General features: G+C 44.7%; 1 protein-coding gene across 4 annotated transcripts in view; it reads left to right on the top strand.

Moving 5' to 3' along the window:
- The window catches only part of BPHL (biphenyl hydrolase like), a 38210-nt gene that overhangs the window by 19053 nt on the left and 2133 nt on the right, over nt 1-17024 (top strand). For 2 of the 4 annotated variants that reach the window (XM_045866450.3, XM_064597269.1), the window contains 2 exons: nt 2815-2946; nt 6128-6251. In XM_045866450.3, the coding sequence (XP_045722406.2) occupies nt 2815-2946; nt 6128-6251 (256 nt within the window). Of the gene's footprint in view, nt 1-2814; nt 2947-6127; nt 6252-6386; nt 7619-16308; nt 16546-17024 lie in introns of those variants that run through there. The other 2 variants (XR_010413528.1, XM_064597270.1) reach the window with 2 other exon arrangements.

Here is a 17024-nt window from a genome sequence, read left to right as displayed (position 1 = left end):
TTCATGTACATGTCTCCTGGGGCCTATGAGCAGTGGTGTCAGTCTGGGGTATAGGCCCAAACGTGAGATTTGCTGAATATTGTGGTATGCAAATACGCTGTGTTACCAGTGACCAGCTGTTTTCCAACTACATAAATTTGCATTTCCACCACCAGCGTAATAGATTCCTTAATTTACATCCAAAACAAAAACTTGGAATCATCAGACTTCCTAGTCCCAGCCAGTCATATGGATGTGAAATGGTATCTTACTGGCGGACTTAATTTGCATCTTCCTCTTTCTAATAAGATTGAGAATCTTTTTACAGATTTATGCGCCACTGGGGTTTCTTCTCCTGTATTGTCCCTATTCATGTCTTTTTGTTGATTTATATGTATCAAAGATTACATAAAAGTTTTAAAACGATAGGTTTAACAGGCATACTGTGTGAAGTCTATCAACAGAACAAACACCCGAGACTAGAACACTTCCAGTGTTGTTACGATGTTACTGATTTGCAGTTAACAAAAACTGAGGGTGTTTGTTATTTGACAGTCTGATTATTACCCCCTTGCTGGTTAGTAATTGGGTTAGTTGTTCTGCACAGCTTGTGGCTTGTCCTTTCGCTTCCTTTCTAGACAGAACTAATTGTAATGTAAAAAAATGTTCCAGTGTTCTGTTTTCTCATTAGCTTGGCAAGTTTTGTGTTTTCACACTTACGGACACATCCATCAGTTTCTTTACTCCCCTTCTTTCATCTCAGATATTCCTCCCAAGCTCCCTTCTCTTTCTCCTCAAGTTATTTTTTTAGAAGTTCTTTAAGGGCAGCTCTGTTAATAGTGAGCTCCGTTTTTACCTCATACTGTCTTTATTCCACGCTCATTCTTGAAAGCTTGTTTGGCTAAGTGCAGAAATGTAAATGGCAGATTATTTACTCGGCCATTCCACAGTCTTCTGCCTTCCTCGACCACTGTTGAGAAGTTTTGCCCATGTAGCTTTCCCCCTTCTGGAGTGAATGTGTCTCAGCTCTGGCTGTTTTTCAGGTTTCTTCTCTCTCTTTGATGTATTGCTATTTTACTGTTGTGTGTCCAGATGCGAATTCCTTTTTATTTATCCAGTTTGGGTTACCTTCAGTTTTTATCTGTGGACCCTTATCTTTGATCAGTTCTGAAAACCATTCTTGCCCGTGTCCTCCTTCCCATATTGCTTCTCGTCCATTCTCCTCCATTCTTCTCCTCTCCCCCTCCTCTCATCCATCAGGGCACTGATTGGACTTTGTAGGCCTTGCCTTCCCATCTTCCGTGTCTCTTGTTCATTTTCTTGTCTCTCTGTGTGGTGGTCTGCATCGTTTCTTAAGCTTTCTCTTCCAGTGTTTTAGCTTTTTCATTAGCTTTATAAAGATTCTGATTGTGTTGTGACCTGTGATTAGGAGCGAATATTTGCTTACCCTTAATCTGAAAACACACACACACAAGACCGTGCATACAAATTGATGATGCTTTCTTTCAGAGAGGATTTACATTGGCTACTCTGGGGAAGCACAGGATCATACCAGTTTGGAGCCATTTTCATCTCCACTTAATCTAGGAATCTTGGGTTCAGCTCTACCCACCCACCCCCAACTACCAGTTACATTTCCCCCAAAAGCCACCCTGCCTTTTGAGTAGTCTTACCACTCTTTGCTCTCTTTTTAGGTTCTCTTTCTCACACACACACCTTCATATCCTAGTTTCCATTAATTGCTGCAACTCCAACAATGCAACAAAGAATATGTTTTAGGTACAATTTAGTCGTAGGGACGCCTGGGTGGCTCACTTGGTTGAGCGTCTGACTCTTGATTTCAGCTCAGGTCTTGATCTCAGGGTCACGAGTTCAAGCCCTGCATTGCGCTCCACGCTGGGCATGGAGCCTACTTAAGAAAAAAAAAAAAAACAACTAGTCTTTCCACTGCAAGGGTACCTTGCAGAGGGTGTGGTCTGCAACAGAGCCCAAAGTAGAAATATCTGTAGGAGATTTTTTTTTTTATTGGCCATCTTTATGACCTCTTGCTGGCTCCTCTCTCCTTTCCCCTCTTCCAACTCTCCTTTTTCTTCCCAGATCTCCTCCTAATTTCCAGACTTCTCTGGAAGGTTGCATAGAAGGGGGGCTGGGGTACAGAGGAAATCCCTGAACCCTAATTTCCAGACTTCTCTGCACCTCTCTGTGAAGTCTTTTCACTCCTGTGCCGAGCAGGTCAGCTCTCCCAGCCTCCACGTGCACCTCTGGGCTTACCTGTGCAGGTCGGAAAGGATCCGGCGCTGTCTGTCACAGCATCCGCCCGCCTTGGAAGGCAGTTGCACTTGTAAGCAGCAGTTTTCCCTCCACTCTGTAATTGCATTCACCGAGTACATACAGGGTGCCTGCCAGGGCCCTGGCACTGTCGGGAGTGCCGTGGAGGGGTTATTGTTCGATATGAGTTCATGTCATTAGTCATGTTTTCTTTGAGGTGTATTGTGCAGCAGAAGCACTGTGTTAAAAGCTGTTATTAAGCAAGATGTAATATGCTTAGAAGCATTAGAATTATCAGTGTGTTTAAAGAAATACGGAAAGGAGTGGGCTAAGTAATTGAATTTGTTCATGTGTTTTATTTTTTTTAAAGATTTATTTATTTGAGAGAGAGAGAGCACGAGCTGGGGGAGGGTCAGGGGGAGAGGGAGAAGCAGGCTTCCTGCCGAGCAGAGAGCCCAACACAGGGCTTGAGGATCATGACCTGAGCCGAAGGTAGATGCTTAACCGACTGAGCCACCCGGGTGCCCCTAGACTAAACCTGTTCTTGTCAATACTTCTATTTTTCAGGTATCCGAGATGTTTCTAAATGGAGTGAGAAAACAAGAAAACCTCTAGAAACCTTATATGGCTATGACTACTTTGCCAAAACCTGTGAGAAGTGGGTGGATGGCATAAAACAATTTAAACGTCTTCCAGATGGTAGGTTATGTGAACTGTTTAGCTGTTCCTTTGCTGATTAGAAAGGCTGCTTGCGTTCTTCCCCTGGTGTTCCAGAATTCCCTGGTGATGAATGCACTCACCCACTGTCCTTTCACACTAATGCTTGAACAGAGGAAGCTAGTGATTGTATACCATACACGCTCTTGTATAATAAATCCGCCTTAAGCGATACTGTGTATACAGCTACTCTGTGTATCAGGGTTCACAGTGTGAAGTCTTTAATAGCAGACTATTCTTTTTTCCTCCTAATCCTTTGTGTGTACGATGACAAAATAATTCTCCAGAAGCCTCAAATAGTGTTTGTTTTTTTCTGATTCTAGAGTGGGTAATCAGAAAACAAGCTGTCGCGCGTACCATATTTTTTTCTTTTTCACAGTTAGATGCGTGACCCTGTTACATCCTCTCTTACCAGGATAAAAAAGAAGGGCCTTTGTGTCATGACCTTCAGCTACAGCAGAATTAGCCTGAGGAAGAGCGTTCAGTTTATTTCCCACCTTCAGAACTTAGTTATGTGACTCTAATTCCGTCTTTATCGGAAAAATTAACAAGAGTTCCACTAACAGGAAGAACTGACATCTTTAAGAGAAATTCTGAATTGAAGTCTGTTTTTCAATAGCTATTTACGTTGCTAATCTCTCACTCTTCTGTTTTAACTGCTAAAAGAATAGAGGGTAGCTGAGATCAAATCTGGGAGCACATTCGTGACAAAATGGCTGCAGCTGAAGGAGCAGTTTGATCTATTAGGTAATCATTTCCAGAGTGAGTCACCTATCCAAACTTTCACAATGAAAAGGACATTTGGAACTATTACTTTTCTGGTTCAAGTTCAAAACAGCAAATATATCCTGTTCCAGTGCAGTACCCACCCAAAGAAATAGATCTTTGAAAATGTGTCTCCCTCAGCTCTTAAAACAAAAATGCCATAAAGATGTCTATGACAGTTCTCCATTAAAGAAGGCACATTCTTGAAATGTAAATTTTTGTGCTTTCCTGACTAGAGAGCGGGGTAGGAAGATTCAGAGGCAGAAGCAGAATTAAATCTGCAGCTCAAACATACATCCTGTATCTGTTAAAATCCAGAGCTTCCATTCTGCGAAAGACCCTGTCAAGAGTATGGAAAGACAAGCCACAGACTGGGAGAAAATATTTGCAAAAGGCATATCTGATAAAGCACTGTTATCCGGATGTGCAACAGACTCTTAAACCTGAACAATAAGAAGAAAACCTGATTAAAAGATGAGCCAAATAACAAGATCCCAACACTCACCTGTTAGAAGGTCCAAAACAGGATTTTTAGGGCCGTGAAAATACTCTGTAATCCCATAATGGTGGCTCCATGTCATTATACACTTGCCCAAACCCACAGAACGTGCAACAACCAGGACTAAACCCTGATGTAATTTCTGGACTCTGGGTGATGAGGACATATGTGTCCATGTAGGTTCATCAGTTGTAAAAATGTCCTACTTGGGTGGGAGATATTGATAGTGGGGGAGGCTGTGCATGTGGGGGGCTGGGGTACAGAGGAAATCCCTGAACCCTCCACTCAATTTTGCTGTAAACCTAAAATTTAAAAAAATCAAATACAGTTTTTAAAAAAAAGAAAGGGAGGGGGAAAATGTCAAAATATAGAGGAACTATAGCAGTATTCTTATAGCAAGACTGTTAATAAACTACTTATCTCCCCTCCACACTCATTAATTTCACAGGACACCTTTTTTTCATAATTGTACGCTGTGCATGTTGGTAGATGCTCGGTTTAGCATAGGGGTTAGCTGCACAGATTTGGAGTCAGACGGGCCTGGGTGTGAAGTCTGGCCTTGCCACTTGGTTGCTGTCAGAGCGATCGGCAGACTACTCAGCTTCCCTAAGCTGCTGTTCCCCACCTGCGAGCCGAAGCAGCTGATGACTACCCCGTTAAGGTGTTTTGAGGACTAAACAGGGTTTTGCATGTTCAGCTGTGGTGCAGTACCAAGTACAGAGTAAGCGCTTGATAAAAGGTTATTAGGACTCTTTTTGGAAAAGTATGGTATCTACCAATGATTGTCAGACCAAGTGAGCTACAGCAGGTAAGGCAGTGTGTCACGGGCATGAACCCACGCGAACAGCGTCTGACCCACAGTGCTCAGGACACTGCTCACTTCGTCCTCTGATTGTGCAGTTAACACGTGTGTGTCATCCCAGGGACAGGAGATGGCAGCTTCTGAGACCTAGAGAAGTATTTCTCTGGCCAACCCGTCCCCTTCTCATTTAGCAGGCAGTGCCCCCAACCCCGGCCACTGAGGAGGAGGGGTAGGCCAGGTCCCTGGGTAGCACCCCAGTGGGCTGGCTCCCAGCTTTCTCAGGGCCCCAGTGACCCCTGCAGAGGCCGGGAGGAGGCAGAGGAGGAAGGAGCTCACTTTATGGAGTACCTGCCTGCTGCCCAGAACTGTAGATAGGACACCTCTTTTTGGCCTCACGGCCACCCCAGAGAACTGGAACTATCCCCTTTGACCAGGGAGGAGGCTGAAACTCCTCACTGAGGAACCACCAAGATTTCCCCGGCGGGAAACAGTAGGACAGGACCAGAGCCAGGTTGTTCCTCATCCGCCTCAGGAAGGTTGTTACAATGGAGGTGAGGCCCTTATCGTCTCCAGAGTATGGCAGTCAGGAATGTCATGGAGGCAGGAGGAATGAAGAGAAGCTCATTTGCTATGTGTAAGTTATAACTTCACAGGAGGTATAGAAGCTCTGAGGGTAGCTGGGGCCCCGGGGACCACGTAAGACATTATTTCAAGGAAAAAGCTTTTCAGATGCCAAGCACCTACCAGTGTTTTGCAAACTGGGGACTCTTCTCCATAATATAAAGAGCTGTGGGGTTTTTGTGTGTGTTTATTTTCCTGTTTCGCATAAATTATGCATATAATCAGGCAAAACTGCTTGTTTACTAGAACTTTCCAAGAAGGAGAAAAAAAAAAGCAGAGAACCAGAAAAGGAGGCCCACAGATTGTGAGAGCTAGGAGACCCCTCGGACCCCATCTAATGCAGACCACCTCTTTTAGGGACAGGGGCACCGAGGTCTGGAGGGAGGCCGGACAGGCCCCAGCCCCCTGCTTCTCCTCTGACTCCCTCGGCGTGCTGGTCACATGGAAGCAGATCCTCGGTGCTGTTTGTCTTGCAGGGAATATCTGTGGGCACTTGCTGCCGCTGATTCAGTGCCCCACCTTAATCGTGCACGGAGAGAAGGATCCGCTGGTCCCACGGTTCCACGCCGACTTCATACACAAACACGTGAGAGGGTCGCGGTAAGTGCTGTCTCTGCCCTGGAGCTCTGCCTCACAGCCTCAGGACATGCGTGCATGGAAGGAGCTAGGGAAGGAAAGGAAATATTGGAATGGGGATTTTTTTTTTTTCAGATCTTATTTATTTATTTATTACAGACAGAGAGAGAGAGGGAGGCAGAGGGAGAAGCAGGCTCTCCGCAGAGCAGATGCGGGACTCGATCCCAGGACCCCGTGGATCCTGACCTGAGCCGAAGGCAGCCGCTTAACCGACTGAGCCACCCAGGCACCGCTGGGGTTGGGAGTTTTTAAGGTGTCCCCCCCCCTTCCCAGTTTGCCAGTGTCAGTAAATAGTACTGCTCTGTTTGGGGTTCCAGGGAAATGCCGAACGCAAGGAGCTGGGATTTGTGGGTAACCGGGAACCAGAAGGAAAGGAATTCTTAGATGGACGTCTTACGGCAAATTTGCTAATAGGTACCAAGTTCTGTAACACTGCAGACAGTTTAGATTTCTAGCCATCAGTGTTAACTAAAACAGTTTTATGTAATTTGAAAATTTTCAGATGTGTTTATCATTATGAAAGTATTATCTACCCAGGAAAGAAAATTTGTAAAATCAAAAGAAGAAAACAGATTGCCTGCTGCTTGCCACCCATTTAAGTACTTCTGCTATTAGCATTTTTTTAAAGATATTATTTATTTGAGAGAGAGCGCAGAGAGAGAGAGTGGAGAAAGAGAGCACACGGCGGTGGGGGCGGGGTTGCAGAGTGAGAAGCAGACTCCTGCTGAGCAGGGAGCCTGGGATCAGGACCTGAGCAAAAGTCAGACCCTTAACCGACTGAGCCACTCAGGCGCCCCCAGCTATTAGCAATTTTAATGTTTCTCCTTTCTAGTATTTTTTAAACATAAATATAATTATATTCTGTATTCAATTCTGAATCCTGCTTTTTTTCCACTTAAAATTATGTTGTAAACTTCTCATGTTATTTCAGCCTTAAATATGTACACATCAGATGGGAAGCCTGTTATTCAGAATCACAAAATATCAACATATACCAAGCCATGTTGGTGGCTCACTTGATTAAACAGCAGATACATGTTACTTGTTCTTTGCATTCTTGTTTCTGCCAAGCAGCCTTGGACATCAAAGAAGCTTATTATACATGTCAGCAGAAATTCTGTTCTTTAAGCCCATGCATTTTTGTATGGAATAGAAATTTATCTTTTAAGTACTTTGGCTAACGCAGGAGCCAGCTTTCCCTGGTACTTATATCAAGATGAAAATTTAAAGTTGAATAAATTTTGCATTTTCTTTCCCTGAAATGGATGCATACTCTGAAGGAGAAAGTGAGGTGTGCCCAGGGGGTAGTGACCTGATTTTTTTTTTTTTTTTTTTAACAAACATACCAGAGGATAAATATTCAAGTGAGCCTTGACCCCTTCAGAGACTATATATTTTTTCCATCTTTGGAATTCTAAGGAATTCTTTTGAAATTGGCTTTATTAATGACTTAAGAAAATCCTCCCTCCCTTCCTCCTTCCCTTCCTCTCTGCTTCCCTCCTTTTCTCCTTTCCCTCTATGAGCTGATTTCTGATGCCTCATGGGCCAGCACTGCCTGGCATGGTTAGTGCTGGTCCCTGTCCTGAGAGCTCACACAATCCAGCAGGGAAACCAGACTCAGAAACAGTTCCACTACTGTTTTTTTAAATTCCAGTATAGTTAACATACAGCGCTATATTAGTTTCAGGTATACAATAGAATGACTCAACAATTCTTATGTTGAGTCTAACATGTTACTCAGTGCTCATCATGATAAGTGTCCTCTTAATCCCCATCACCTATTTCACCCCCCCATCTCCCCTCTACTAACCATCCATTTGTTCTCTAGAGTTAAGAGTCTGTTTCTTGGTTTGTCTTTTTTTTTTTCCTTTACTTGTCTGTTTCTTAAATTCCACATATGGGTGAAATCGTGTGGTATTTGTCTTTTTCTGACTGACTTATTTCCCTTAGCATTATACTCTCTAGCTCTATCCATGTTGTTACAAATGGCAGGATTTCATCCTTTTTTATGGCTGAGTAATATTCCTGTCTGTATATATACCACCTCTTCTTTATCCATTCATCTATCAGTGGACACTTGGGCTGTTGCCATAATTTGGCTATTGTAAATAATGCTCCTATAAACATAGGGGTGCATGTATCCCTTTGAATTAATGCTTTTGTATTCTTTGGGGTAAATACTCAGTAGTGCAATTACCAAATTATAGGGTAGTTCCATTTTTAACTTTTTGAGCAACCTCCATACTGTTCTCCAGAGTGGCTGCACCAGTTTGCATTCCCACCAACAGTGTAAGAGGGTTTCCCTTTCTCTGTCCTCTCCAACTCTTGTCTTGTGTTTTTGATTTTAGCCATTCTGACAGGTCTGAAGTGATATCTCCTTGTAGTTCCGACTTGCATTTCCCTGATGATGAGTGATGTTGAGCATCTTTTCATGTGTCTATTGGCCATCTGGATGTCTTCTGTGGAGAAATATCTATTCATGTCTTCTATTTTTTAATTGGATTATTTGTTTTTTTGGATGCTGAGTTCATAAGTCCTTTACATGTTTTGGATACTAGCCCTTTATCAGATATGTCATTTGCAAATATCTTCTCTTATTCAATAGATTGTCTTTTAGTTTTATTGATTATTTCCTTTGCTGTGCAGAAGCTTCTTATTTTGATGAAGTCCCGATAGCTTATTTTTGCTTTTGTTTCCCTTGCCTCAGGAGACATATCTAGAAAAAAAGTTGCTATGTCCAATGTTAAAGAAGTTACTGCCTGTGTTCTCTTCTAGGAGTTTTATGGTTTCAGGCCTCACATGTAGGTTCATAACGCATTTTGAGTTTATCTTTGTGTATGGTGTAAGCCATCCACTACTTTTTTTCTTTTTTAAGATTTTCTTTATTAGAGAGAGAGTGTAGAGCGGGACAGAGGGAGCACATAAGTGGGGGCAGGGGGTGGGGGCAGAGGGAGAGGGAGAAGCAGGCTGAAGCAGGCTCCCCCTAGCAGGGAGCCCAATGTGGGTCTCAATCCCAGGACCCCGGGATCATGACCTGAGCCACAGGTAGACGCTTAACTGACTGAGCCACCCAGGGGCCCCTGCACTACTTTTTAATCATATTATTCCATGATAAATTTCAACAAACAAAAGGAGAATTTTTAAATGTGGGGGCCATGCTTCTTATTCTACAGTAAAATATAATTATTATCAGCCTGTATAATTTTTATATCCATATAGCATTTTATATTTTAAAAGGCATTTTACATACAGTACCTAACTACACTTCATAACAAAATTATGAAAAAAATATTGTCCCCATGTATAGATGAGAAAATCAAGGTTGAGAATTCTTAAGTAATCTTCCAAGGTTGCAGAGCTAGTAAATGACAAATCCTGGATGTTTTTCCCTCCTAATATAGCACTTTTCCCCCCACAGCACAGCTGCCTCTCATAAACATACTCTTATTTTAATATGATGGTAAGATGCCTGGATTATATGCTTGCTGACCTGGTTAATTGTCTCCTAGCTTCAGAAATGACAGGTTTTTGTACACTGATGCTCATGATAAATGCAGTGTGTTCTCTTAGAGAGCCAGGTTCAATACAAGTCAGTCTGCAAGGAAGTTTAATTTAGGAATTCTGTTCCAAACCCATCTCCTAGCAACAGAATACATCAATATGGGAAAAAAATAGTCCCTTCCTGTTCAGATGTTAATTATTTCAGGAGACTGTTTTATGGAAGATTGTTTTCTTAGAGCAGTGTTCTTTGGAACAAATGAGTGGAAGGTAAAGTATTATTGGCGATGATTGTCTTAAACTGGCTTGCATTTTACACCTGCATTGCTATGCTGTAAGAGCCCTTTGTGTTCGGCCTGAACCCACCTAGAACCCAGGTGGGTTACTTCAGACCCCAGAAAAGGAAGGTGGATTCCTTGAGCACCAAAGTCCTACTGAGATTCAGCGCTGCAGGCCCATGTGACAACAGGAAAGCAAGGTAGAGTGGCAAGTTTCCAGTGAACTTGATATTTCATTACCTTGCCAGGTACATTTATAATTAAACTTAAGGATACAGTCTATCCCTTCAGAGATTATACCAACAAACAGATAATCACATATGAGACAAATGCCTTTCTCTCCTCAGAAGGAGGCCCAATGAAGGGAGGGGTTGTTCAGGCCTGCTAAACAGGCCCGTGTTAATTTGTCTCTCTTTCTTCTCTTTGTGAGAAACAGTGGTAGAGTCTCTTGGAAGCGAAGAGGCCTTAAGGATCATTCAAGTTCAGTGGTTTTAAAACTTGTTTTTAGGCAGCCTAACAAACTCTGATGCAGAAGCCCAAGACATAACACATAAAATAAGAGCTACTCTGATTAGAGCGGGGGGAGGGGGGCGCCCTTGCCACTTCGATTCTCCTTGTCCTGCCCCAGCCCCTGTGCGTTCCCTGCTCATCCAGCCCTCCCTCCTAGACTGCAAAGCCCTGACCGCTCACCCCTTGGCTATCTGGCTGCTCCTTGGGCATCCCCTTAAGGCCAGCCCCAGCTCGCTTTCAGAGGATTTGCGCTGATCAGAGGCCAGCACCCATGAGACCCTTTGGGGTTGCCATGGACAAGCCTCGGGAAGCGGTGGGGCTGAGCCAGCTCAGAAGACGATGTAACTTCACAGCTGGTTGAGCCACGTGTACGGGTCAGCTAGCACCACTAACAAATATCACATGCTGGGCGGCTTAAACAGTAGAAACGTATTCCCTCTCTCAGTTCTGGAGAACTGAACTTCTAGCCTAGAAGTCTGAGATCAGGGTATCAGCAGGGTTGATTTCTTCTTAGGCTTCTTTCCTTGGCTTATAAATAGTCGTCTTCTTAGAAGGACACCAGTCACATTGGATTAGGTCCCACCCATATGATCTCATTAGTCACCTCTTTAAAGATCTTATATCCAAATAAAGTCACACTCTGAGATGCTGGGGGTTAGGACTTCAACATATGGATTTGCAGGACGTGCAATTCAGTGTGCATGAGCCCATGTTTCTATGGAGGTGCTCAGATCTCAGGAATAGGAGGACCAGCAGAGACCAGGACCCGGGTTGCAGACCCAGCTGCAGATGACCAGCACCATGCCTGGAATCCCTCTCCATGGCCCTCCCTCCACCACCTCCCATTGCCTGGCCAAGTGGACTCATCCCTCCGGTAGCAACTCAAATGTATCCTTCGCCAGTTACTCATCGTTCTGAGACTGCATGGTCCTTTTTAACAGTTGTGAGCATATGAATTTAATTTTCTTCCTGTTGAGCATGTCAACATCGGTCCCAGGATGTGGTCTAGTGCATTTTAAAGTGCTTGCTACACTTTGAAAGAGAGTATGAGAGGCACACAGGGGCCATTGACCGGTGACTCAGTCCCAAAAAGTGTGGTGAGGAGTCCCAACTGTGTGCTCTGGGGCCCGGGCCAGAGAGCCAGATCAGGTGGGAAAGAATGAGGGGTAAAGTCCATGTGTGCAAAGACTTGGCACCAGGGGTTCAGTGTGAGCTAACGGGGAGCGGTGGGAAGTGGAGTCTTGCTGGAGAGCAGGATTGGTACATTGGGATCCTGAGCAGCGTTCACAGCGGGGATTAAGAGCACGGACAGGGACTCAGACCCAGGTTTGAGTGCTGGCGCTGTCCCTAAGTGTGCCCTTCAGCAGTGTGCATGTATTTCTGTACTTCTGTTTCCTTGTGTGTAAAATGGGGATGATACGTATCATTTCAGAATAGTTTGTAGATCTAGTAAGAGCTACACAGTAGCTGCCACTTCTGTGGCTGGAATGCTGGGGTGGGTGCAAGTGATCAGGGGTCCCAGGAGGCAGCTGGGGTGTCGCTTGATAGGAGGTCAGTGGCAAGCTGCTCTCTGACCCGACTTTCAGACTGTTGTCAGGGCGTATTAAGGTTCTCCAGAGAAACAGAACCAATAGGATACACACAACAGACATGCACGCACGCACGCACGCACGCGGAGGTTGATTTATTTTACGGGATAAGGAATTGGCTCATGCAATTATGGAGGCTGAGAAGTCCAAGATCTTCGATGGGCAAGCTGGAACATTAACAAGTTAGAGCCCCAAGAGAGCTGATGGTGTGGTTCCAGTGTGCCTGAAGGCCTGAGAACCGGGCAGAGCCAATGTTTCCGTGTAAGTCCAAAGGTAAAAAAAATGCTGATGTCCCAGTTTGAAGGCAGTCAGGCAGGAGGAATTGCCTCTTACCTCCTGAGGGAGGGTCAGCCATTTTGTTCTATTCAGGCCTTCAACTGATTGGATGTGGCCCACCTATATCAGGGAGGACAGTCTGCTTCATGGAATTGTAGTGATTTAAATGTGAATCTCATCCAAAAAGTGCCCTCACAGAAATGCTCAGAACAATGTTTGACCAAATAGCAGGGCAGCCATGGCTCAGTCAAGTTTATGCACAAAACCAGCCGTCACAATGGGGAGAGCATAGGTACAGGTCACTCTCCATAGAGGTCTTGGCCTCTGGTAGATTCCCTGGAGCATGTTCCAGCAGGGTAGTAGTGAGGGTACACATTGGTAGTGAGGGTTAGGCTGTCTAGGTGGTGGGCCAGGTGCCGTGAGTTCTTTGTCTGACTCATGGAAGGGAGGAAGGACCTCTCTCTGCAGCTTCCTGGGCTCCTCAGGTCCAATCACCAGAGGTAAGATGGCCCAGGGCCTCTGGTGTGGGCCAGGAGGAACTGAAATGAACTGACCTAGGTGACAAAAGTTCATGCTGATGACAAAGGATTGTTTTCAGCTCTGTGGTAGAGGGAGCCAGGTTACTGGGGGGAGGTGGACAGTGCAGGAGGGATGGCTGCCTTGACTTCCATTTCTGGACCAACTCTAGCCTTGGGACGGGGGAGGGAAGATCTGCCCTCCCTTCTCCTAACTGCCCCAGGTGACTTCTCTACCTCTCCCCATCCCTTCCTCCTCCCAGCCGCTACTTATAGTTCCTCATCCCTAGCTGCTTGCTGCTGTGGTTGAAGGGAAAGCAGTCAGCTCAAGACCCCACTTACGGTCGGGTTACAGGACGAACACCAAACAGGATTAGCCTCGTCCTTACAAAGCTGAATCCTTTGTATTTTAGAGAGAGTGGGGTCTCCTCCTTTCTAGACAAACCTTACCCATGACGTTTTGTAAAATCTCTCTTGAGAATCTTCCACTTGGAGTAGATTATGTTAGCCAAACGTAAATAAATTGTGCTCCCCAAGTCAGAGCATTTCATTAACGATGCTGTCCATAATTAGAACCATTGCGAGGACTTTTGCGTATTGTAAAGGGCAACTCAAATAGAATAAGAAAATAATAGAAAACATTTATTGTTCGCTGTGTGCCCAAAGGTCCTGTACGATGTGGCTTGTGTGCCTTATCTCGTTTTGTCTTTGGAGTAATCCTGTGGGGTAGATGCTGTTACTTGTCCCCCTTTTCCAGATGAGAAAGTGTGACCTGGGAAGATGAAATAACTTGCCAGCATGGATCCCACATTGATTAGACTGGACACATCCTGACCCCATACAGCCCATGCCTTTAACCCTGTGGTATCACCTCCAATTACATTCAGCTGTGACTCAGAGCTCTCAGTCCGGTCAGAAGGCCCCAACATGGCCCCTGTCGTCCCGCAGTTTTGGCAGGACTTGCTTCTCTGCACACGAGTTAAAAGCATCAGTCTGGTAGACCCGGACAGCCCAGAGGGGGTCCGCTCCTAGCTGTGGTGTTATCAGAAAAGCAGCCACTGAGGCAGTTTGGTTTCTTTCTAATGCTTGAGATATGATTGCATTTGAGGGAAAGAACTTCTCAGAAGTCTACTTCCCTTTCCCAAACATCTGCTTGGCTCTCGGGCTGAGGGGGAGAGCCTGCTGGAGAGGATGCAGGCTTGGAGGCCGTGCTCTACACCCCCATTTTACCAGCTTGAAGGGGATTGTGGCCCACCCACTGGGCTTTCTGAAAGGAGCAGAGAATAAAGAATATATATATATATATATGTATATATATACATACACACACACACACACACATATATATAAATTATAAATATAATTTATTAATTATTTGAGAGTGACTGTGGGGGGAAGGGGCAGAGGGAAAAAGGAGAAAGAAAATTCCAAGCAGGCTCCATGCCCAGCGTTGAGCCTGACGCAGGGCTCCATCTCACAACCCTGAGATTATGAGCTAAGTCTAAATCAAGAGTCAGACGCTTAACTGACTGAGCCACCCAGGTGCCTGAGAATAAAGAATTAAAAGGGGATGTTGTTGGCAACGAGGTCTGGATGGCCTTGGAAGGAATGCCTGAAAGTGACCAGGCCTCCCTGTTAGCCACATGGCTGTCCAGTTGTCATTGTGGAAGAGATCCAGGTACAGAGAACCAGCAGCCTACTTTGGTTTTCAACTAAAACAAAAATGCTCACAGACTCGACTAGCAACTTTAGGGGTTCATATACCACTAGAGTTTTATCACATCCAAAGTGAAGAAAAAAATGCTACGGCACGTTACTTATGGGCTGCTCCTGTCTGTAGTTCTCACAGCTTAATTTGAAAGCTGTTGAAGGTTAGACTGAGGAAGGAGAGGTAGTATGGTGGGGCCGGTGTGTTGTTTGTCCTTGGCCACCTCATCTGTAAGGAGCATCCTAGAAGCACTCTTCCCAAGCAGAGGTAAAGTGACCATTGAATTTACACTGTGGGATCAGACACATTTCAGCTCCTCAAAAGATCTAGAATCAAATCTCTTTTTCTGAAGGTGCCAAATGCAGGCAGGAACCTGCCCCGGGAAAGAGGAATTTGTATTTGCCCCCTCAGAGGCCCCTACATTTCCAGTTGCACTATGTGTCTGACGGTGGGGGGACTTGCTACTGATTTTCCTGGAAAATGTGATTGTTTGAAAACCACCCTCCATGGAGCATGTGATTAGTTCTTTTTGTTATTTGGGTGAGAATCTATATCAGCAGTATATTGCTTCATAGCCCTGACAGCTGTATATTTATGCTTGTCCAGAGGACTGTTCCCAAAGCGGAACACATGATAGGTTTCAAGTATAGTGAATCCTAAAGGATTATACTAAGGACCTTGAAATGACCCCCAAAACATATCAAGGAGGAGAGCAATTTTCTTTATAGCCCCATCCATCCATCCATCCATCATTCCATCCATCCATCCACAGTCCAGTGCAGTTCTGAATGTAGATGCCTGAAAACAGGCCTCCCATATTTTTAATGAAGGGGACCTAGTGTTTATTTCCCTAAGACCTAGAGATTACCATAGGAATAGTGCAGATACACTGAGGCTAAAAAGAAGAGATGCACAGCTGGTGTCTCTCCTTCCTTGTTGGGAATCTGAGCAAATTGTAGAAATGGGGTAGGCCCTATGGTAACCATTGTGGCTACCCACAAAGAGGACGTCCAACTTTGGCAGGTCAGGGTCCCTCTGCTTCAGAGTTCAGCTTAGCACACATTAGGGGATGCAGGTTAGCCTAAACACGTCCTTCTATGACCTCTCAGTATCCTCTGCTGCTGGTTATTTTCTGCCTTCTAAAAATGGAGGCCCTGAGCATCCCTGCAAGCCCTGCTCCTTCTGTGGGGCAAATGGGATCCTATCTTTGGAGTTGCTGCAGTTGATCCTTTTTTTTGTGAACAGCATTAAAATTGAATTTGGAGTGTTCTGGCTATTATTAATGGCATTATTAGCTTTCCCAAGGGCCTCAGAAAGATGCCAACAATATATCTTTCTTTCAAGTAGATTATCAGGTGTATCTAGGTACCCCTGCCCCACACCCCACGTGGTTGAGTTGCAGGGGGCCCGACATTGTCCAAGGACAGCTCTATTCCCCCAGCTCCTTTTCCCTACAAATCCTCCCTCAAGTTCTTAGAGCTCTCAACCCCCAGTTGTTGAAAGGTCAGAGAATTAGGCGGTGTAGTAACTGGCATTTTGCCCCGATAGGACCGTTTAATGTCCAGTTGTTATTATAGACAAAACAGCTTGAACTTGTGCCTATATCCTAGAAGCTTTGTTTAACACTTTATTTCTGCACTTTTACAGCCACTAAAGAAAATGTAGAACTCAAAGAAGACTGCCTATATTCAAGAAATTGCAAACCAGCCACATTTGACCAAAAGCTTATGACAGAAGTCTTAGGAGTAGTGAGGTTTGCCACAAGACATGCACAAAGGGTTGCTGAGGCTAGCTCCAGCTGCCCCCAAGGTCCCCAGGAACACTTACGTGCCCTTTGTCTGCTGGCTAATATTCAGATTCCTTCAATCCTCCAAAAGTGACAAGGTGATTTTGAATCTTAAATGACAGGCTGCTGGGGGCTGTGATTTCTGACTTGGGCTTTCACTCTAGGATACCTCAGGAAGCTCACCTGTTCCAATCCAGTGGATTCTGGACATTTCGTATTTTTCTTGGCTTTCCAACCTTCTCTCTTAAAATCAACCTTATTAAAATGGGTTTTTTTTTCCCCCCCTAAGTAATGACCAAATCACATCCCCCACTCTCAATCAGATTTAAAGTCAAACCATGTGTTACATGATACAGTTCCAGATTGTAAATACAATGTGTGTGCTGTTAAGTCAACCCCCAGGTTGGTTGTAAACGCCCCAAGCAGCTCTCACCCTTACGCCTATAATCAGGGAAAGTTTGTATTATGTACCTTACCTTTCCTGCCCAATAGTCATCATGAAAAAAAAAAAGGATGGGGCAGGTTTTCACTTCAGATTTTCATGAAATGTTGGAAAGGGTGAGTTTTAAATGGTGTG

Source organism: Mirounga angustirostris, unplaced genomic scaffold (assembly GCF_029215605.1).
Source record: "Mirounga angustirostris isolate CCGP_5_RB_7025 unplaced genomic scaffold, mMirAng1.0.hap1 SCAF_8, whole genome shotgun sequence".
NCBI lineage: Eukaryota > Metazoa > Chordata > Mammalia > Carnivora > Phocidae > Mirounga > Mirounga angustirostris.
The sequence above is the reverse complement of the archived record's forward strand: the minus strand, read 5'-3'. Positions and strand labels throughout refer to the sequence as shown.